General features: G+C 35.9%; 1 protein-coding gene across 3 annotated transcripts in view; it reads left to right on the top strand.

Annotated features, from left to right (window-relative positions):
• The window catches only part of wwp2 (WW domain containing E3 ubiquitin protein ligase 2), a 169,442-nt gene that overhangs the window by 126,974 nt on the left and 19,619 nt on the right, over nt 1-22,849 (top strand). For 2 of the 3 annotated variants that reach the window (XM_055648965.1, XM_055648967.1), the window contains 7 exons: nt 8,156-8,290; nt 10,605-10,680; nt 13,687-13,758; nt 15,080-15,168; nt 18,957-19,116; nt 20,572-20,705; nt 20,985-21,125. In XM_055648965.1, coding sequence (XP_055504940.1) covers nt 8,156-8,290; nt 10,605-10,680; nt 13,687-13,758; nt 15,080-15,168; nt 18,957-19,116; nt 20,572-20,705; nt 20,985-21,125 — 807 coding nt within the window. The remainder of the gene's footprint in view (nt 1-8,155; nt 8,291-10,604; nt 10,681-13,686; nt 13,759-15,079; nt 15,169-18,956; nt 19,117-20,571; nt 20,706-20,984; nt 21,126-22,849) is intronic. The other variant, XM_055648966.1, reaches the window with a different exon arrangement.

Raw genomic sequence — 22,849 nt, 5'->3', positions numbered from 1 at the left:
ACAATGAATTCATAAGGAAAGTACAGTAAAATGGAGTTTCCAATTTCACGCAGATATTTAAATCATGCTCATATTTTGCCTTTTTACTGTTAATCTGAATTTGTCCATGATTTTGACAATGTTCCAGCATTTTCATTCCTCACGTTCATGACACTTGAAAATCATACAAGATGCATTTAATTTACTCTAAATTAAGCCTTCTAATTATCTGCACCAAACACTATTAGAGCAAAATGCAGTCGACTAAAATCGGTTGCTAATGTTGACTGCTTTTGATCATTTCTTATTAATAAAAAACTTTGCATTTTCTCCAAATGTCAGTTTGCTTGTCTGGATCCTAATTTTGGGTCTTAGCAATGTAATCACATCATGTGGGTCAGTCAAATCCAGCAATACTCTTGTGACGGTGGAATAACTGAGAGCAAGCAAAGCTGCACACCTAGCGTTGCTTGCTGTCAAAGACATATTGATTTTAAAGGACCCTGTTCAATAGCATTTAATAACAAATGAGAAAAAAGAACTTTGAACATTTTAACAATTATTAATAGGTACATTTCTTTTTTTTAAATGCCACTTAAAGCATAATTAATAACATTAAAGCAAACTCAATTAATTAAAAACAGTTTAAAGTACCCCACCCCCCCGCCTCCCCTTTCACAGCTGTACCTGTCCATTCCAATGATTTGGGTTGCAAAATGCAAAAATAAAAATAATATTTCTAAAATTTAACATAACAAAAAATGCTGGAATTACCCAGCAGGTCAGGCAGCATCTGGTTAGAGTGGAAGAGAAATAGAGTTACGTTTCACGTTGATGATCTTTCATCAGAACTACAAAAAGTTAGAAATTAAACAAAGGTGTGGAGAAAAAATGTGAATATATGTAACAGAGATTGAGCGAGATTGAAAGACACATGTGTTGGTGCTGGCAGAGAGAAGGTGGTGAAGGGTTATTAATCATTGCTGAACAACCTGGACGTGATGCAAATTGAAGGAGGTAAATTATAACAGAGAAGAGAGAAAAGCGAACAATGCTGGAATTGTGAGATATAAAACATTGCAGTTGCTGGGAATATAAAATAAAAATGAATGCTAGAAACACTCAGCATTTCAGACAGAAACCATAGAAAGAGAAAAATTGGTGGTGTGCTCCATTGTGGTTATGGTATATTTAGTTTTGGTTTCTCCAATGTAGAGATGATCATATTGCGAACACCAAATGTAGTACACTGATGTTAAAAAAAAAGATTCAGTGATTTGCTGCTTATCTCTCATTGATTCTCATTCATCTCCTTCTGTGTTGAACTTCTTCAGACAGATCAGGTATGGAAAATGAGCTTTGATCACTCTCTGTCAGCCATCACCACCACTGAGTGTTATTCACTAATGTTTGATCTGCACCCCAGAGGACAAACAACCGTTGATTTTCAAACCCCTTCCTTTTTTCTGCAACTGAAAACATGCTTTATTTCTAACTTTTCCTTCTTTCCCATTGACTCGGCTTCTCTCTCTGCAGACACTGCCTGACTTGTCGAGTGTTTCTGGCGTTTTCTGTTTTTATTAAATGAAAGAGCTGTTATTCCTGTGCCAGATATAGATAAAAGTGACGTAAATGTTGAAGAGCGCACTTGGGGTATGCTCTCTGCTGGGCACCATGTGGAGTTGCATATCAGCGTGCAGACTGGAAACTGGTGTTGACTGTAAACGCCTATCTCACCAGGGACTAACTCTACTGAACGTTTTTCCTTCCATTATTTATTATGTAAAAGAATATGTGTGTTATGATTGTGTTTATAATTTGTTTGGTTGTTTGTCTTTTGCACAAAAGTCCGCGAGCATTGCCACTTTCATTTCACTGCACATCTCGTATGTGTATGTGACAAATAAACTTGTCTTGACTTGACTTGACTTGGTGGCAAAGTCCAAGCACCAGAACATTGCCGTAAACATGGGAGCTCCAAACCTTCTGATTGAGCTTTTTCACCATTTCTGTTCTCTGCTCACAAATCTGACCCCCATTTCACAGTTTTTACATTTCCTTTTATACTCTAATTACACCTGGACAGCTTTGAAAATATTCGTTTCAATTGCAAAATTTACTTAATTTATTCAGTCATTGGGTTAGTTCTGAAAGTTATTTTTGCATTGTGCTGTCCTATTCTTGATTTCTTCTGAGATATGTATTTGATCATTTTCTTGAAAAAAAATCATGAAATGTTTGTCACAGAAGAAAATAGGATTCATCCCTGCCTTAATGTTCCATATATTCGGTGGCGTATGAACATTTATAATATTGATTGATGCAAATTGACACAGGAATGTGGAGCTTCAGTTGTAACATCACCTTTGCGTCTGTTCCCCAGTTTGATTCAGTGCCTTTAATGGGTGAAGGAAATTGGAAATAGGAGTACAAAACTAACATTTGTTGCGTTGCAATTGAATATCTAACTAGGGTTTGAATCCTGGTGAATTTGGCGAAGTTGAATAAGTACATTCTTCAGGCATTTCCTCTGGCTATTAGTTGTGAGGTAACATGACGGTGAAAGAGGAGAAAAACTAAAGCAATTCTGCGTGGATAGAAAATGGCACTCTTGTTTGCTGTGGGTGATGTCAATCTTTCTCAGGAGGAAGACAAAACGCTTATTGAGAAGTGAAATTAAAAAAAGATATTGTCAGATACTCCTTAGTTTTAATTATTTTAGTGACAAGCTGAACCAATCAGAGCAAATAGTTGTATAAATGGGATCAGTGTCTTGGTTAACTAACTGTACAGTCTTTATGCAAGTCGGTCAGTTTAAGCCTTGAATTTGACAGCCAGCCATTTGCTGTAATTATGAACAAAAAATACATGGTTATCTTAATTTGCCTGTCAGGGATCAGCATGATCAGAAACAGCAGTTATGACAGCATGGCAGAAGTATTTCATAGCCATTGCCACTCATTTACAATTGACCAAACAATAATACTTTGGGCTAACAAAATCAAGAATGACATTTGCGTCTCCTGAAGTTTTTTTCTTACGTGGGCATTATAAATCTAGAAAAAAAATGATTAATGATCTTGTGTCAAACTGAAACTTCTGATCAGAGTACACACCTTCAAAATGGTTATGAACCAAATAATTGCCCCTTGATCATTTTGATGTTAGAGTGATAATTTAACTACAGATCCCCGACAAGATAGTGAATATGGGTAAATATGAAATTGGCTCGAGTCAAGAACCCTGTGCAGTCCATTAGCTATTTGACATACAGGTGCTTCATTGTGCAAATCATCCATTGAGTATTATAACGGAAGGAGTCAAAAAGTAATGATTGGCTGAGAAGCTTTGCAATGAAGTCATCCTGAGTCATTCCGAACCGTGGGTGATTTATTAGTCCATAGAAAATGCTGCTGAATGGAGTTGTTTTTCCAAAATAAATTAATTTGGCTTTGAGAATAATTTACATTATAAATCAATATTCTCAAACAAAATAAAATTGGCAAACAAATGAGTTTTAATCAGCCTGGTGTTTAATTTGGCGCTGATTTCAACAAAAAGAATTGGATATATTCCCTCTAACCACTGTTGCACACCCTATTATATATTTTTTCATTTGATAGAGTAAGTCTCCAGTTATTCAATTGTGCTTCACAATGTTCCTGAGAAGCAATGTCTCTTATCAGGATTTTCCAAATATCACTTGCAGATTTGTTTCACTGTCATGGAAATATTCAGCTTTCAGCCTTACCCCGTCTTTACTTTTAATGTTTCTGTCACTATTTTATCACCTTATATGATTTTGCATTCAGTACAAAGTTCTGAAGGGATTGAGTATACTTAGATAGTGCTGCAGTGTTGAAGGACCTGTCTTTGAGATGTTTATCCGCACCCTGTCTACTCTTTCAGGTGAATATGGAAGATGTCATTTTGCAATTTTGAGGAAGTATAGGGAGTTACCTAGGTTTTCTAACAAATATTTTTCCATATTTAGCATTAATCAAAAATAGATATCTGATCCTTATCACTGTCCTGCTTGTGTGAGCTTGTTGTTGGACATTGGTGACAAGATTTCCACCCTACATTAATGATTATATTTTGAAAGTACTATATTGGCTGTAAAATGCCTTGGAACATCCTGAAGTCACAAAAGTGTTGATACAAATGAAAATTTCAATTTTCTTGTCTTGCTGATTTCAATGTATACATTCAATGAGAATGATTAGTTCTGTGTATTCATACTTCCACTTGTTTATTTTGTCTTTCTTGAGCCCTCATGGGTTACAAATTAGTATTTAGAAAGCAATAGTAGGCAATATCTCACTAAAGTGTAATCCAGAACATGTGGGAATAAAAGGCAACCATCAAAATGGTGAGAGTTAATAAATACATTAACGCATAGACTGTCAAAACACGACTGAATTCAATTATGCTATTTGCAAAAGGATTCAGTAAAAATATGGAAATAACTTCCGTAAAATTGAAAGAAGACACATCTAGTTTTAGGAACCTATGGACATAAATACAGGATGCAAAATTTTCTTTTAACTTACAATTTATATTTTGCAAATATAGTAACTATTAATATTATAGACTATTATTTTAATTGTATATAATATGGTTCCACAAAAAGTAACTCTTTGGCTTTCTAATCCTTTACAATAAGCATCCTATTTCATGCATTAAATCATGGAATTGTTAAATCTAGGTAAGAGGTTATCTGCTCATTGAGACCATGTAGATCATTTGTGACACAATTCAGTTACTGTTCCTTAACAGTTTCCCAGTAACTGCAAATTACATTCTCTAAAATGCTGGGGTTCACCCCAGTTACACGATCCATACAGGCAGTGAATTCTATATCAGAACTACTTTATGCACAAAAAAAAATGTTCCTTGTATCCCAGCCGTCTCCTACCACTAAAGTATCTTCTGCCATTCACAATAAATCTCTTGTCTCCTGATCCATGAAGTGCATGCTACAGGAAATACCTTCTCTCTGTACACCCAATGTTTCATGAATAACAACTACATCTTCTTTGGAACTGTAAAGCCTCATCCCTGGAGCAATTTCTAGTAAATCGTTTCTGTACAGTCTCCATTTTTCCATTATGCATAGTGACTGTAATTGGATGCAATATCCCAATTGTGGCCAAGTTTTTTTAAATTCGGTTTTCAGATTATCTCCCTGCTTTATTATTCAATGCCTCTAAAAATTATTTACACAGTCTAGTATTAATCTTTTAACTGCTCTCAAAATGACTTACCAGGTTTATACACACATGCACACAGTATCTATGTTGCTGCACACCCTTTATCACTGTGCTATTTAGGCAAACTTACTTGTTCTATACAAAAACTGCATTTCTCATTTCTCTATATTTAATGTCATCTGCTGCAGACACTCATTCTGTCAGCTTATCTGTGTTTTTTTTTTTTGCATTTTATCACTATATTTGTCATCTCCAAGATTGGTGCCATTGCAGATCTGTGGACTCTGTGCACCCTTGTCTAGACCATCGATACATATATGCTAACTGCTAGTCAGTTTCCCTCGGGGCCAATCATCTAAAAAAAACATGTTCTTTTACCATGGGTTTGTTTTTTTGTTAATGGGCCAGTTCCTTATCCATGCAACACACCCTTTATTCCATGGGCCTCACTTCTGCTTACCGGCCAAATACCTTCTGGAATTACACATTTATGACATCTGATGCCTTTCCTTCAGCACCCTTCATTGTTTCCTCATCAAAAAATAATCAGGGTTGTCCAATGTAATTAGAGTTTCACAAATCTGTGCTGGGTTTTCTCAAATAACTCAGACTTCTTCAAATGTCTAACTTCAGCAATAAAAATAAAAACAGCAAGAAGCCTGTTAGCCAGTCAGGCACTGTCTGTGAAAAGAGAAATAGTTAATGTAGACCCGAGTCCAGATGCTGGAATCTTGAGCAAGAAACAAAGAGCTGGAAGAACTCAGCAATTCAGGCAGCATCTTTGGAGGGAAATGAAGAAATTATTTTGGCCTGGGATCCTTCTTTTTACTGACGTTCCCTGTGATGGAGTCTGAAGAAAGGTCCTGACCATTGTCCATTTCCCTCCATTGAAGCTGCCTCACCTGCTGAATTCCTCCAGCACTTTGTGTTGGTCTTGAAACGGTTAATGTTTTTAGGTCTTGGTCCCTTCAACTTTTCCATGTCTAATTTTCCATGATTGTTGTTTGTAAAAGATTTTCCACGCCATATTTAAACTGGCTAGTCTGTAGTTTTCTGGCATACCCCAGCACTAAGTTTTGAACAAGAGTGTCATTTGTGCCGGTTTCCATTTTCTGGCACTTCCTCTCCGAGCAGGGATATAAGAAAATGATGGAAAGCCATTTTGTAAATTCTTCCCCTCTTCCCTCAGAAACCTAAAAAATGTCGACCGAAAAACTTATTTACCTTCGGTACCAGCCTGTAACGTACCACCAAATCAATTTTTACCATGGCCTTAAGACTATCGCCTTCCTGCTGTGATTTTGGCAGAATGTTTCCTTCGGAAACACTGAAGCAAAGTATTCATTATGAGAATATACAAGCCTGTACCTGAAATATATTTTTACATGCTAGGAATACCCAGTAGCTCAGGCAGCATTTGTAGATTAAAAATATGTTACTGTTTAGGTAAATAACTAACAAAACCTTAAATAAATTATATATATTAGACTCAGTTTAGTTTGTTGTTATGTGTACAGAGGTACAGTGAAAAGCTTTAGTTGCGTGCTATCCAACATATTAATTAACAGGCATTTTGAGTGGATTGGGTGAAGAATTTCACCCTCAAAATAAGGTGACAGTCTTTCAGAATAAATTTATTATTTCTCACCTTGGTCCTGAATGCCCTCTTACAGGACAATCTCAATAGAGATTGCCGTGGTTCTTGAGACTGGAGACACTAGTTCCGCAGTTACCCTATTAAAACCCTAAAGAATTTTGTACGTTTCATTAATTATGGGTTGAATAAATTGAGTGTACGATTACACGTAAAACTTTTTTAAATCAATTATGAATTCAGCCATTCCAGCCTTGTACATTTCCAGGATTATGTTTTTAATTTATTTTATCCTGATAATTTTGGATCTTATTTACTTCCTCCTGTTTACACCTACCCTGGACATGTTTAGTTACTTTTGTTATCCTCTTTCTAACCATTGATCCTGCCAGTTTTGCCATTTAATCGCTCATGCTCCATTCTACCACAGATATCCCCTTTTGTTCTTGTGTCCATTTCTGCTTTCACTGCAACTTCAAAGATGCTATTTCTAACTTTTGTGATGAAAGATCATTATCTTGAAATGTTTTGTCTGTTTCACTCTTCTGACCTAGTGAATATTTTCAGCACATTTTGGGCTTTTTTTAAAAAACATAGCACCATTAATATTTTGTTTAAGAAGGAAATTTCCTTCGCTCCATAGATGCTGCTGCACCCGATGAGTTTCTCCAGCATTTTTGTGTACCATTAATATTTTGCTTTTGGATTTCCTCCTTAAAACATAGTAGTGCAGCAGTTTTAGTTTCTGATCTTTGATTTTTATATTCTCAGACATTCTCTTCTTGAAGTTAGCTCTCTCTCAGCCTTTTTTCCATTAAAAATCTGAACCTTAAAATATAATGTCCAGTTTTTCCCTGGTGTTCTGCACTGACATTTGGCCCACTTGGCCCATTTCATAACCCAGAACTGGAACTAGTAATATTCCCCTCCTCCCTGGGGCAAAAGCATGCAGACCCCTGCACAGTTTAGAAGTTTCTTCTCTTCTCTTCTCATTATCCTAACATTATCCCAATCACCCTATAATATTTTTTTCTTTTATGAGTTGCTTGCTTCCAGAATATTAACATTTCAAATTATTTTCCTCACATTTTGATACAAAGTGCTGTAAGTTAAAATGTGGAGTACTTACAGCATTTCTGAATCTGCATCTTCTGAAAACTCAATTACTTTTTAAACTTGGTATAGTGGACAATAGTTCTTGCTGAGAAAAAAATGGCGTTATTGAGCCATTCAAGAAAAAAGCAGCTTGTAGTACTGCAGTGCATATTCGTAAAATATGAAGCTAATTGATATTCACTGTGACTATTTTGTCCATCTATCTATCATATGAGGTATTCCTGTAACATGAGCTAAAATTGGGTTTTCATAGGATGATTCAAGAATCCCCACTGCCTCCTGGCTGGGAGATGAAATACACAAATGAAGGTGTTCGATATTTTGTGGACCATAACTCTCGTTCCACCACCTTTAAAGATCCTCGCACTGGATTTGATTCCACCTCTAGGTAAATATGTTTTCTCTTTAGGAGTTTTTCATTATTTTACATTTTGACCAAGTTGTGGCAAGTGATTTTCCACATATTTGCGTAGCACCAATTCTAATGTTTTATTATTACTATTTGGCTTTGTTTATTTCAATTGACGAACTGATGATAATCATCAAATAATATTAAAATCAGTACGTGGGACGTGATTGAGGTTTGATTGTATCAACATAATTGTGTTTAAAGCAGCAAAAAGCTAATAATATTGTGATGGGTATCTACTGTCATATTGTGTGAAGAATATTCAATTTTAGAGAATAGCTCCTTTAATGAAAAATGTATCTTGATCATCAGATTATTTACTCATGTTCTATGCCCCAGCTGCACCTTCAGATTTTATGAATTTTCCTTGCTGAATTAAAAAGATCACCAAATTTGAAAGCATTGAGATATATCGTTTATATGAGAGATTGCAGAAGCTGTGATCTAGAACAAAAAACAATCTGTTGGAGGAATTGCTGATATATATATTTCGATCCAATATGCTGATTATCCTGATTTTGCTGATTAGTCTGAAGAAAGGTCTCAACCCGAAACGTTACCCATTCCTTCTCTCCAGAGATGCTGCCTGTTCCGCTGAGTTACTGCAGCATGTTGTGTCTTATCTTTTATGCTGATTGTCCTTTTGGTTCCACAAATGCTGCCTTGTACACTGTGTTCCTCCAGCAGTTCGATTTTGGAATAGCTATATGGTCCACCTTTTATTGAATTAAAATGAAAAACATAGCTTTTTGTAATCTTCATCTTATGTATCAAAGTTATGTCAGAGAATAAACTCTAAAACATGCTAAACTCACAAAATCCACCATTTTATATTTTACTAACTAATGATTCTGATGCCTAAATGTGCAATTCTAACAATTGTTTTAATTTTGAGAGAAAAATATTAAAATACTACCCACAAATTGCATACCATTGTAATATTTTTGCTTTAAAAATATCTGAAAGTGACCCTTTATTGTCTGAAGAAGGGTCTCGACCCAAAACGTTGCCTGCTCTTTTTCTCCATAGATGCTGCCTCACCCGCTGAGTTTCTGCAGCATTTTTTGTCTACTTTATTGTTATCACATATCCGGAATAAAATTGCAATAGCAATTGCACATTTTCTGCCTCTTCTGCAATGGATAGTCCTTAATTCTGCATTAAGTTCCCTTATGTGCATTGTCAAACACAATACATGCACATTTACTAGTGTTAGCATTACAGTCTTGGAGACTGGCCTCCAAAAGTATATATTTTTAATCATGATGGGATAATGCATTTTAGAAGTTGTATACAATTATCCAGTGAGTCTACTGAAGGTGATTCAAGTTCAGTAATAAAGTATCTGTAATTGAGGCTCCCAGCTGTTGAGTAACAAGGATACCATCCTCTAATCCTGAATGAATCCTCTAATGTGGTGTTACCAATTGGTTTTTGACAAGATGGAAAACAGAAGCAGGAATGATTTGTATTTATAACTCTAAACTCATTAATAAAGTTGCAAACTGTTGCACTCCATTATTCAAGTTCCTGTTGCTCGAAAACTGATCATCCAGGCAAAAAGACGAAATAAACACCCAATTTGCATTCATTCTAAACAAATTCATCACTTATTTTTACCATTTCATACTTCCATTACTTCATAAAAAATGTATTTGCCTAAATGGATCATGTGTTTCTCATCACTGGAAATAGTTAGAAATTAGGTATTATACTGTTAAATAAATCTCTGGATAATGAATGCATTGTTATTTACAAGTCAGCTTGTCATCCAGTTTTGTTATGGCCAATGGTGCCTTTATTGTCACATGTGCAAACGCGCCGTGAAATACTTTTTTTACATACAGTTCAATAGACAATAGACAATAGTGCAGGAGTAGGCCATTCGGCCCTTCGAGCCCGCACCGCCATTCAATGTGATCATGGCTGATCATCCCCAATCAGTACCCCGTTCCTGCCTTCTCCCCATATCCCCCGACTCCGCTATTTTTTAAGAGCCCTATCTAGCTCTCTCTTGAAAGCATCCAGAGAATCTGCCTCCACCGCCCTCTGAGGCAGAGAATTCCACAGACTCACCACTCTCTGTGAGAAAAACTGTTTCCACGTCTCCATTCTAAATGGCTTACTCCTTATTCTTAAAAGTAAAGTATAGTAAAGTATTGCCAAACCGTATGCACAATTCGCGATTAGCAAAGTGTCCAGAAATAGTCCACTGAGACCACATGCAAGAGGCGGCAGATGGCTAGATTAAGTTGATCTCAACACAAACATAATCATTTTAATGACTTTACAGTGCAAGAAATGGGTCTCCAGCAGCGTATGATCGAAGCTTTCGATGGAAATATCACCAATTCCGTTTCCTCTGCCATGTGAGTATAATTTTATAATGAGAGATGATAAACAAATTTAAATTTTGGTTAAATAGAGGTTAAAATGTGACATATAAGTTAATGTAAAGTAGATTATTGCAAGTATATAGTTAGTAATACAATTTTAGACCTCACACTGCTCTTAGTTTTTCTGCAGACAGGTGCTGTAGCTATACCCTTACCAGATCATTGAGCTCAAACTAAGTAAAAGAATGAAAGGATTGTGTTAAAGAACAGTGAGTCTACAAATAAAGATGTTGGCAAGGGTAAATAATGTCAAAATAATGTTACTATGAGAAAATATACAGGGCTATCAGCTCTAGAATTTGGAGATTGAGAATGGGCTTTTACTTTTAAAATAATCCTAAATTTTATTTCTATTTCTCTTAATCTATTGGTGTAAATGTGTACAAAGGTTAAACAGCCTTTGAGGTCTTTGCACCCAAGTCAGTGCGCACCACTTTTTTCTTACAGTGAATTACGGAGTATGAACATAGAACATAGATCAATAGACAATAGATGCAGGAGTAGGCCATTCAGCCCTTTGAGCTAGCACTGCCATTCAATGTGATCATGGCTGATCATCCCCTGACTCCGCTATCTTTAAGAGCCTTATCTAGCTCTCTCTTGAAAGTATTCAGAGAACTGGCCTCCACCGCCCTCTGAGACAGAGAATTCCACTCTGTGGAAGACTCGCAACTCTGTGTGAAAAAGTTTTTCCTCATCTCCGTTCTAAATGGCTTAACCCTTATTTTTAAACTGTGGCCCCTGGTTCTGGAGTCCCCCAACATCGGGAACATGTTTCCTGCCTCTGGTGTGGCCAAACCCTTTATAATCTTATATGTTTCAATAAGATACCCTTTCATCCTTCTAAATTCCAGAGTATACAATCCCAGCTGCTCCATTCTCTCAGCATTTGACAGTCCCGCCATCCCGGGAATTAACCTTATAAACCTACGCTGCACACCCTCAATAGCAAGAATGTCCTTCCTCAAATTAGGGGACCAAAACTGCACACAATACTCCAGGTGTGGTCTCACTCGAGTCCTGTACAACTGCAGAATGACCTATTTGCTCCTATACTCAACTCCTCTTGTTATGAAGGCTAACATGCCATTCGCTTTCTTCACTGCCTGCTGTACCTGCATGCTTACTTTCATTGGCTGATGAACAAGGACCCGCAGATCCCGCTGTTCTTCCCCTTTTCTTAACTTGATACCATTTAGATAATAATCTGCCTTCCTGTTTTTGCTACCAAAGTGGATAGCCTCACATTTATCCACATTAAACTGCATCTGCCCACTCACCCAACCTGTCCAAGTCACCTTGCATTCTCATAGCATCCTCCTCACAGTTCACACTGCCACCCAACTTTGTGTCATCTGCAAATTTTTTAATGTTACTTTGAATCCCTTCATCTAAAGGGACCACACGCCCCTCATAATTTTATGAACTTTAATCAGATTGCCCCTTAGCCTCTGATGATACCAACCTCTTCTAATACATTATTTGCGCTAGGAGCTATAGTAACAGCATATAGAGTCATACAGCACAGAAACAGACCCTTCAGCCCAGCTCACCCATGCCGACCAAGATACCCATCTAAGCTAGTCCCGCAAACCTCTAAACCTTTCCTATCCATGTACCTGTCTTGAGTTTTTTTAAATACTGTTATAGTACCTTCCTCAACTATCTCCTCAGGCAGCTTGTTCCATATACCCACCACCCTCTGAGTGAAAGAGTTGCCCCTTGGTTTCGTATTAAATCTTGCCCCTCTCACCTTAAACCTCTGTCCTCTGGTTTTTTAATTCTCTACCCCTGGGTACAAAAAGATGTGCATTCAACCCTCATTATTTTATACACAACTATAAGATCAAATTATTTAACTTGGATGCAAAGGGAATTTGAGGTTTTAATACGCAGTTCCATTTTACTTTGTAAATAAATGTTTGTTTTTAAGTAATGGGATGAGCTTGCTTCATTAAGTAGTTTAGCCAAGAACTAATTTCCAGCTGCGACGCATGAACTTAAATGATTACCTTTGGGACTGAAACCACAAATAAATATATTAGTGTAATTTGAAAATATGCCATTAGGTTTACATGGCGTTTTAAACATATCCAAAATGTTTAAATAAAGTTTCCATGCAATAGTTACGTTTTCCATCTCTTTATGAGGAGAATGAAACATTTGTAAAATGGCTGAACAAGAGTTTTTACCATGTTAAAGCTGGCAATCCAGCACCTATTTTTTTAAAGTGCATTTCTCCTAAAGAAAATGTTTAGAGTTACGTTGTACCATGTCAATTCAACCCGGAGATAGAAATATTCAGCTGTCAAAGATTTCAGCATTATCTGGGGCGGGAGTGTTATATTGATACTCTTTCAATGCATTTCGTTGTCTCTGTAACAATGAAGAATCTGAATCTGAATCTGGAACAATGAAGAATCACTCATGCAAACATACAAATCCCAGGCTTCCTGGCAATCCATACTGCTGTCAATTTTACTGCACTTTGATGTTGGATACTTTCTGGAGCCACTGGCAGACCGTCAACTTTCCATAACTGTTTTGGGAAATCTGCAGGCTGAATCTGTACTATGTTAGACCTGTTGCAAATTCAGCAAGTCCAGTTGTTTCGATGAAGAAGAATGATGTAAAGAAATAGGAAGTTTCAAGACATTTGTTAAAATTGTTTGAGTAATTTATTTATATGCACATGTTTTTGTTTCGAGTGAATGACTCTTCTTCAGTTTTGCTGAGTGATCATTAATCTGAAACGTTAACTATGTTTCACCCTCCAGAGATACTGCCTGATCTTCAATAATTGTTTCTGTATTTCCCAAAATTTCCTTTAGTTTTTTTAAACTTAAAAACATTTTTAATAGCATGATTACATTTGATATGTGCTTGTTTTGAATAGTATGTTGTGCTTTATCAGCATCAATTTTTTTCTGATTTAACTAATATTTTCTAATATTTCATTACTATTATTTGTTATTTCAGTCTAATGCATTACCGAGTCATGTCAAAATCAGTGTCTCCAGACAGACGTTATTTGAGGATTCCTTTCAACAGGTAACAAAATATTTTAGGTGTCACGTTAATAATAAAGGTGGCACACAAAATCAAATATGAACTCAATCTATGCTTTTTCTTTACAAGCACGTTGAAATTAACAGTTTTTTGTGTTGAGCATTTGAAGGTACAAAGGTACATTTTTGAGTAGAATAGAAAATGAGTTTTAACCAGCCTCATCTTACTTCATCTCCTCCTAATCTGGTGAGCACTACTATTATGAGATTGCAACAAAATATTGTCTTGCTCACCCTTGGAACTAAGCAGATTGCACATGTACTCGAGGAGTCAATCAAGCACTGATAGGAATTGCATTTGCATTTTAAGGTAAAATGTCCCAAACTTGTTCCTCTAACAGTTTACTTTGAGAGAAATTTCTTGTACTGTTTTCTTTTCCTCACATCTGGTTCAAGTTGTCTTATCGGAAATCTCTTTCCGCTTCAGGCCATGGCTTCTCAACTAGTGAAAATTGCCTGAAAAATTTAGTAACTCTTGCCAAACTAATTCATTTTCCGTTTATAATCCACATTTTAAGTTGTACGTTTATGCCATAGCAGTTCTTAACCTGTTTCATGCCTCTTATCACATTTTTTGCTATCAGCATTTTACTCCAACAATGCTCCAGATTCCAATATTTGCAGTCTCTTGTGTCTCAGATATTTTTCGATGCCTTTATTGAACATTTTATTAGCTGCTGCTTCTGCTTTTCTCGAGCAGAAGTGCTATTTTCCCTCAATTTTATTATGTGAAAGGTACAAGTTGATTCCCTGCACTGTCTGTTTATGACTTTGACTACATCTCTTGAGGCTCAATCTGTGCACATTTTCTTAACTGAGCTGTTTTGATAACAGTATAACAATACTAAAAACGGCCATAGAATGGGAGACATTCCACCACTAACTTTGGCCTTCATTCCCTTTTTGTATTTAGCCCATCTTTCTCTGTAATGCATACATTGTTTAATTGGAAAGAGTGTTCATTAGCTGCATAACTGAGCATGACATTTTCTTAATACAAGGCATTTCACCATTATTGTGTGGATCAGTGGAATCAAAATAATATAATTCATTATTATAATTCCTTATACCACAATCTTGTAAATGTATGGACATTTTGTAATGTATGGACATGCAAAATTGTAAATGTATCGTTAGGTCCTGATTGGAAAATTGAATTATTTGATGTAGATTAAAGAAAAATTCGAAATGAAACTGCCACTAATTTTTGCATATTCTTTGTTTGTAAAGTCACTGTAAAAGGGTCCTGAATTTTTTTTCTTCGCAACTTTTCTTTAAAATATTTTCTCTCATATACTATACAGATAATGAATATGAAGCCATATGACTTGCGCCGTCGATTGTACATAATAATGCGTGGAGAGGAGGGTTTGGATTATGGAGGTATAGCAAGGTGAGTAACTCAGACAGTTAGTTTGGTAACATATTTTATGCCTCACTGAGTTCAGTGGCATCATTTTCCCTTTTGAGTCACAACAGGTTAGAGCATTTTTGTGTTTAGAAATGAGAAAGAACATCAACGTTGTGGACATTCAGAAGCATCGTAAAAATGACAGATGATTGTGTTATCAATGAAAACAAATCTCTTTTTTTTTCATTATAGGGCTCTTGACCCATCAATGCAATCTAATTAGTTTGCATCAAGCTCTGGTGTCACTGTTTAAGTGAAGGAAACTTTAATTCAGAAAGTTCTTCTTTCTGGCTATGCCTTTGACAGTGCAGGCATTTCACTAGTCAGTGTCCAGTGGAGGTAGCACATAATCCTCAATAAAATCCACACTATTCGGTCAATTCGGAAGTCTTCTGGTGCATGAAACTAAGGTTAAATGCTCTTGTACATTAGCAAACAAATGATATCCAGTGATCACATTGTGATCATCCATTGGCAAATGGTATTGGACATTAAAACAAATTAAAGCAATATTCTGGTCAACTAAAAATGCCACAGTTGTAAACTAGTGATTCATATTGCAGTTCAGTTTTTGAATTTTTTTCATTGTGTTTGCAACTGTTGATGTGCCTCCGATTTAAAAAGACTGGCCAATATAGTGCAGGTCACAAATCCCTACTGAAAGAAGATTAGCTTAAAAGAAGTGTGCCACTTTCTTCTAAGTTCTGCGGGAAGTGTCCTTAATATTGAACATAGATGTATTTTAAACATTATATTGTTCGTCTGTAAATTCCTCTCTTTACCAGCAAGGGTAACCCAAGTAGGTATAGCTTGAACCAAGAAGGCAAGCAAGTGAGTTCATGCACTTTACCATCTGAATTAATTTTAGATTATGAATTGCATGCCAATGGACAAATAATTTAATTTCTACTTTATTGTAAATGAAATTAGAAAAAAAAATGAGATGTGCAATGTTTACATATTGTGTATTCATATTCATATAAATATTTTAAGATTTCTGAAAATAAAACCGCAGTCCTTATTTTAAGAATATATCATTTATATATGATTATTTTGTGTGTATATTGGCTCCTTGATTCAAATTAAATACTTTGTTATTTCATTATGAATGTTGCATCATTTTTCTTCACCTGGATTTATTTTCTATTTATTTTCCCCTGTGCATTCAGTGTGGGGGCAGTTTTCCATTACATTTTCTTATCAATACATAACTCTACCGGACTAATCATTGAAAGAGTAAAAGCAGTTGTTTGGAATTATTTTTCTCTCTGAAAGCCTGATGAACACCAGGTCCAAATATGATGCAAGAAAATTTGGAACATTTGGGCCTGATAAGATATTTCAATTTGATGAAAGAACACTTAATTTTCAAAGATTTTTTGAAAAACATACAAAATACTAATTGATGGAAAAAAGTTTCCAAATTTCAATATATATTAATTGATTTGACCTCATTTTTTATTTTTGAATGCTATATATACAGTAAAACATTATATTAGTTTTGACCTCCAAATTTCAATTTGTTGATTGATTTGATCTCATTTTTAATTTGTGAACACTATATATAAACATTGTATTAGTTTTAAAATACAACAGTGCACACTGAATATATGGTGGTTTGTTGCATGAAACACTAATTAAATCTTAATTAGAAGCTGCAGTTAATAATTAAAAAGAAATATTTTTGACTGAAATGAAGTAGCCATCAAAAGCGAATTGTTGTGGTGAATTTAATATTTTGAATGAATATTGTTTTCTATATATGTTTTCTATAACAGTGCAGCTTCTAATGTGAACTGTTGGGCACATTTCTGGGATTGCTTTTTTATTTAATTTGATTTTCAAAGTTGCTAATTTTCTTGGTGCCTGTACTATTTTGAGCCTCCGTCATCTCTTCTTGAAGCCTCTTTTCTCTGTGACCTACCAGTGGTTTTACCCTATGGTAGGTTACGTCATGCTGTTCTACCACAGGGTAGAACCACGGACAGGTTGCTGAGAATCTTCCTTCATCCGTGGAACTCACTTGTATTTTTGCTGTTGCTTTTCATTGTTCCTTTGAAGTAACTGTACTCCACATATTAGTTGTGACTGTGTTTTATTGACAGTAATGTGAAGTATTGATCCTTACAGGAAATCATCAGGATGGAACATTTAATATTTAACAATAATATCAGATTAACGAGTAAAAACAATTATTGTTACAAACAAACCAGTTTCTATTCTTTTGCTAATCCCCTGGAAAATGGAAAGTAATCATGTTCTCCCCTTGTAGCTTTGCATTTTGCCTTAATCAGATTATTTGCCTATCACAGCCTGTAAGGTGACTACTTCTTTATCTCAGTTTGTGCCACGATATTGACATTCTTACAGCATCTACAGAGCAGTCTAATCTTGCTCTCCCTCTCACTCCATCCCTGCCCTCTTCCCAGTTCTCCGACCAGTCTGACTATCCCTGATTACATTTTATCTGTTTGCTTTGTTGTTACCTGCTCCTTGCTAACAATGATCTATTCTACATTTTCCTTGATCTCCACCCCTTTGTTGTCTCCTTCTCACATCTTACACTGTCTTATCTCTGTATCTCCACCTCCCCCTCCCCTGACAGTCTGAAGAAGGGTTTTGACCCAAAACATTACCCATTCCTTCTCTCCAGTGATACTGCCTGTCCCGCTGAGTTACTCCAGCATTTTGTGTCTATCTTCAGTCTAATCTCTGTTCTTTCTTTTCCTTGGAGAAAGGGGCACATTCCATCCAATAATTTGTTTGAGATTGCGAATGTGACCATTTTGGGCAATTGTTAGAGATTCCCACACAAATAAACAGATATTTAGGCATAGCAATTAAGTTAATCATCTATTTTAAACATGCATCGATTTAAATAAAATATATGCAATGGTAATTAATTCACAAGCAAGTAGACGATTCTGAGTTCTAAAGTGACTAACAGGCCACACTGTTCCCATGAGAATCTGTTTGTTGGTTCTACATAGGATTACTTAAAACACCCGATCCCTCTGTGTGTGGAGCCATAGCACAAACTCATCGTATCTTATTTATTAAATCATATTTAACTGAAGGATGCCCCAAAATTTCATATTGGGATTTGGTACAATATAAAGAGAAGGTGGTTAATGAAGAATTAGTGCACATGGGTGATTGATGGTACAGGCTTGGTGGGTTGAAGGAATGATTGCATGCTGCATCTCTCTCTGACTCCATGAGTTGAATACGAGTATTCTTCTATGCTAAAGACAGATCTGGGCTTAACGCAGACGAGAAATTTTGCCGAGCATTTACATATTTGGAACTTTGGAGCTTGCTATTCACTGGCAGGTGTGAAATTGGTTTTACTTATGGGAGCATGGAAAGATGTTATGAGCTTTTATTTTTAATTATTACAGAAAATGGTTTATGTGAATAATTTAGTTGTATTGGAAAAATCAACATTGTTTTCAAAATGTCTTTACTATATTGCACCTCAGTTGCAGCAATTACTGGAGAAATGTATTAGAATTGCTGCCATATCAACAAGTCATTAGTTCTGAGTAAAGAGTCAGACAAGGTGAAATGAAGCTTTGCCTCCAACTGTATGTATACAAAATAATAGCGAGCTGTTATTTCTTGCATGTAGAATGAATAATTGGGGTGGTAAAAAATCTATGAATGCAAATTATGAATTGTAAAATTTAAATATTAAAGTGTGTTCTATTTTAACACGTTTTTGGTTGAAGGTTCAACATTCATTTTTGGAGTTTATCATTGTTCCGTAGGGAGTGGTTTTTCCTGCTATCCCATGAGGTTCTCAATCCAATGTACTGCTTGTTTGAATACGCTGGAAAGAACAACTACTGTTTGCAGATAAACCCAGCTTCATCAATCAATCCGGATCACTTGACCTATTTCCGTTTTATTGGAAGGTTCATAGCAATGGTAAGTCGAGTGAATTAAGTATCTAATATCTGGTGCTCATACATGTCTATACTTTAAACACTGTATGGAATTTCTTTTTTAAAAGTACAACTTGCACATTTTGATATATTTGTAACATAAAGGTTGCTTTACTATAAAATGGACCTCTTAGACACTCCAGGAATGAAGACCCTATGTAGTGCCTTTTATGACTTAAGAAACACCCCATGGTATTTTGCAACCAATCAGACTTTTGCAGCACTGTTGTAATGTTTGGAAATGATTTTTTGCTCTGCAAAGTGCTACGGTAATATTGATTTTGTTAGTAATTAAATAGTTTGAATGACTTAATATAGGACCCTGCGATTATCCTTTGGCTCTTCTTTAGATAAAGCCATTCATTATTTTGGTTCACAAAGTGAGTTAGCAAAATTACATTCACACCTTATTGCATTGAAGAGCCAGAATAGATTATTTATCAAGATCTTGAGCGTGGTTTGAACCCACACCCTTTGACGTAAGGTGAGATAATACTATTGAGCCATCATTTACGCAAAAGTAACGTGCAGCATGCTCACTATAATTGCACTGAAAGAGGACTGGATATTTATTTTGCCAACCCTCATCGATCTGTGACTATGATGTGACTTTGACTTGTGACTGAGATGCTGCCTGACCTGCTGAGTTACTTCAGCGTTTCAGTGTAAGCCAGCATCTGCAGTTCCTTCCCACATATACATGTGACTAATTATTATTATGGTTGATCTCACTTACTCATGTACTCATTTAATCTCCCATACCATGTATTTTGAAATATAAATTAAAGTATATGTCATGTGTATGTTATTAATGTAGCATTTATGATCATTGTGATCGTATAAGACTCCTCTTGGCAATTCATATACAAAGATAATTTTTACGGATCTCAATTCCTTATCTATTTAATTTTATTCAGACAACGACCTACAATTACTTTTATTACTGACTCTACAGTTACCTCTGGTGTATTTTAATAACATCTCTTTGGTCTCCTCCATTTTCACGTATAAATACTCCGATTCAACTATTTCATCGGTAATCACTAGCTGACATTCAACTCTATCTAACTATTGCCATTTCGATCACACCACTGTCTACATTGTCAGAGTATTCCGTGCTCCTTAATTTTTGTTATTTCTTACGAGGATCCTCATCAAATGCCTTTTGCAATTCCACATCTTCAGAGTATTAAACTGAAGTTGTTGGATATGATATTCCATCACAAGTTTCCGATGATCTGTTTACCTTGGATAATAAGGGTTAAGATAGTGTGCTTTGATTGTTGCATAAGGGAATTTCAAGGATTATGAAATCACTTGGGATCTTCTTTGCAGTTATTCTTTATCGGTCCTGTGGACACCACTTTAGGTCTTTTCAGAACTTTCTATGAGCAGTATTATGAAACATTTTGAAAGTTTTTGTTTTGTTTTGTCTTAGGCACTTTACCATGGTAAATTTATTGATACAGGATTCACACTGCCATTTTATAAACGAATGTTGAATAAAAATCCCACAATGAAAGACTTGGAATCCATTGACCCAGAATTCTACAATTCACTGCTGTGGATCAAGTAATTATTTGTTCATTCAAAACTATTATTTGAGCAAACAGTCTCGTTGATTGTAAAATTATTTATAAATTGATTAATCTAGCATTTAAATTACTGAAATTGTTATAATTTTGTGTTTCTGTCTGTATTTTGCTGTTACTATTTGGAGATGGAATTTTTACGGTGATGCATAAATTTGTAATTGTTTCAGGAAGCAAGAACATCACAGTATTGAGGAAGACAGTAGATAAATCATCATGCTACTTGCTTTCCATTATTTTTACTATTATTTTCTTTCAGGGAGAACAATATAGAAGAATGTGGCTTGGAACTCTATTTTGCACAGGATATGGAAATATTGGGGAAAGTAACAACCCATGAGCTGAAGAAAGATGGAGAAGATATTTTGGTCATTGAAGAGAATAAGGAGGAATATATGAGGTTAACTGTCTTTTTAATGTTTTGTAATTTTAGTTTGGAAATTATGCATTTTACATTTCTCTAGCGCACTGAGGGAAAATTATTATTTTTTTAATATATATATTATATACCAAAGTCACAAAATCAGACTTTTATCAGTTTCTCCATGCCATGTACACCTTTATTACCTGCTACCTTTTCTAGTTAACCATCAGTTATTCATTAAATGTTTTGTATTACAGTTGAAAGAAAAATATATTCATTATAAAAATAATACGAGATGCTAGGAAGAGCTAAAAATTATACCACCCGCAAATTGCCAAATTATAATGTAAATAGTAAATTAGCAGGGTTTTCATGGATGATGCTGGCCTCACACGCTCATCACAGATCAGTTCACAAGCCTAGGGCCACAAAATCTAGGGGGCCTCCGGTCAAGGTGTATGATATTTTTGACTGTCAGAGGCCTTTCTTACATATGCTGTCACACCACACTGTGGTCTCTAAACAACCCTTCAGTAATTTTCCTTGCCCTGCATTTCAGAATAATACTGTTTTAAGCCGATAACTCGACACTAGCACTGGCAATAAATACATTTTTAAAAAGTGCAGCTTTCCAGCCCCTTATCTCATTGGCCACGCTCGGCTGCACATCGGTGTCAATCTGATGGCACCGGGGTCCGTCAATCTTTCACATGTGCTCCAATAAGCAGTGATGGCAGGTGCAGGGAACATCTTTGGATATTTGCAGGCTTCTAAAGTCAAAACTCAGGGGTAAGTTGGAAACTGCAAAGATATTTGAACTAGGAAGTTGTTTTGAACTACGCAAATTACTTAAAACACTCTTCCATCTTCATCTAGTTGTGGGGGTGGGGGTTTGGGAGGGGCCTCACAAGTGGAATAGCCTAGGGCTTCTCTTCATCTAAACCCAGCACTGCTCACAGGTGCCATGTCCATCCTTGTGGTTGTTTCTTCTGTTATGCTGTCCCGACATCTACCCACCACCTACATCTCCTGCATTCTCATAAACATGGTTACTATACCTACCTCTGACAGATTAGAATAAAACATCGCGATCATGGTTTTCAAGGGAAATTGGACACTTGGTTTGGAAAAAGAGAGAGATCTACAATAATTATAGGCAGCATGGAGTAAATTAGGTGCTTGAGGAGTATAAAGAATGTAAAACGAATCTTAAGAAAGAAATTAGAAAAGCTAAAAGAAGATATGAGGTTGCTTTGGCAAGTAAGGTGAAAGTAAATCCAAAGGGTTTCTACAACTATATTAATAGCAAAAGGATAACGAGGGATAAAATTGGTCCATTAGAGAGTCAGAGTGGACAGCTATCTGCAGAGCCAAAAGAGATGGGGGAGATATTGAACAATTTCTTTTCTTCGGTATTCATCAAGGAGAAGGATATTGAATTATGTGAGGTAAGGGAAACAAGTAGAGTAGCTATGGAAACTATGAGATTCAAAGAAGAGAAAGTACTGACACTTTTGAGAAGTATAAAAGTGGGGGACAGGATATTCCCTAGGACATTGAGGGAAGTTAGTGTAGAAATAGCAGGGGCTATGACAGAAATATTTCAAATGTCATTGGAAACCGGAATAGTGCCGGAGGATTGGCGTACTGCGCATGTTGTTCCATTGTTTAAAAAGAGGTCTAAGAGTAAACCTAGCAATTATAGACCTGTTAGTTTGACGTCAGTGGTGGGCAAATTAATGGAAAAGATACTTGGAGAT

This window comes from Leucoraja erinacea, chromosome 17 (assembly GCF_028641065.1).
Source record: "Leucoraja erinacea ecotype New England chromosome 17, Leri_hhj_1, whole genome shotgun sequence".
NCBI classification, from domain to species: Eukaryota; Metazoa; Chordata; class Chondrichthyes; order Rajiformes; family Rajidae; genus Leucoraja; species Leucoraja erinaceus.
The sequence above is the reverse complement of the archived record's forward strand: the minus strand, read 5'-3'. Positions and strand labels throughout refer to the sequence as shown.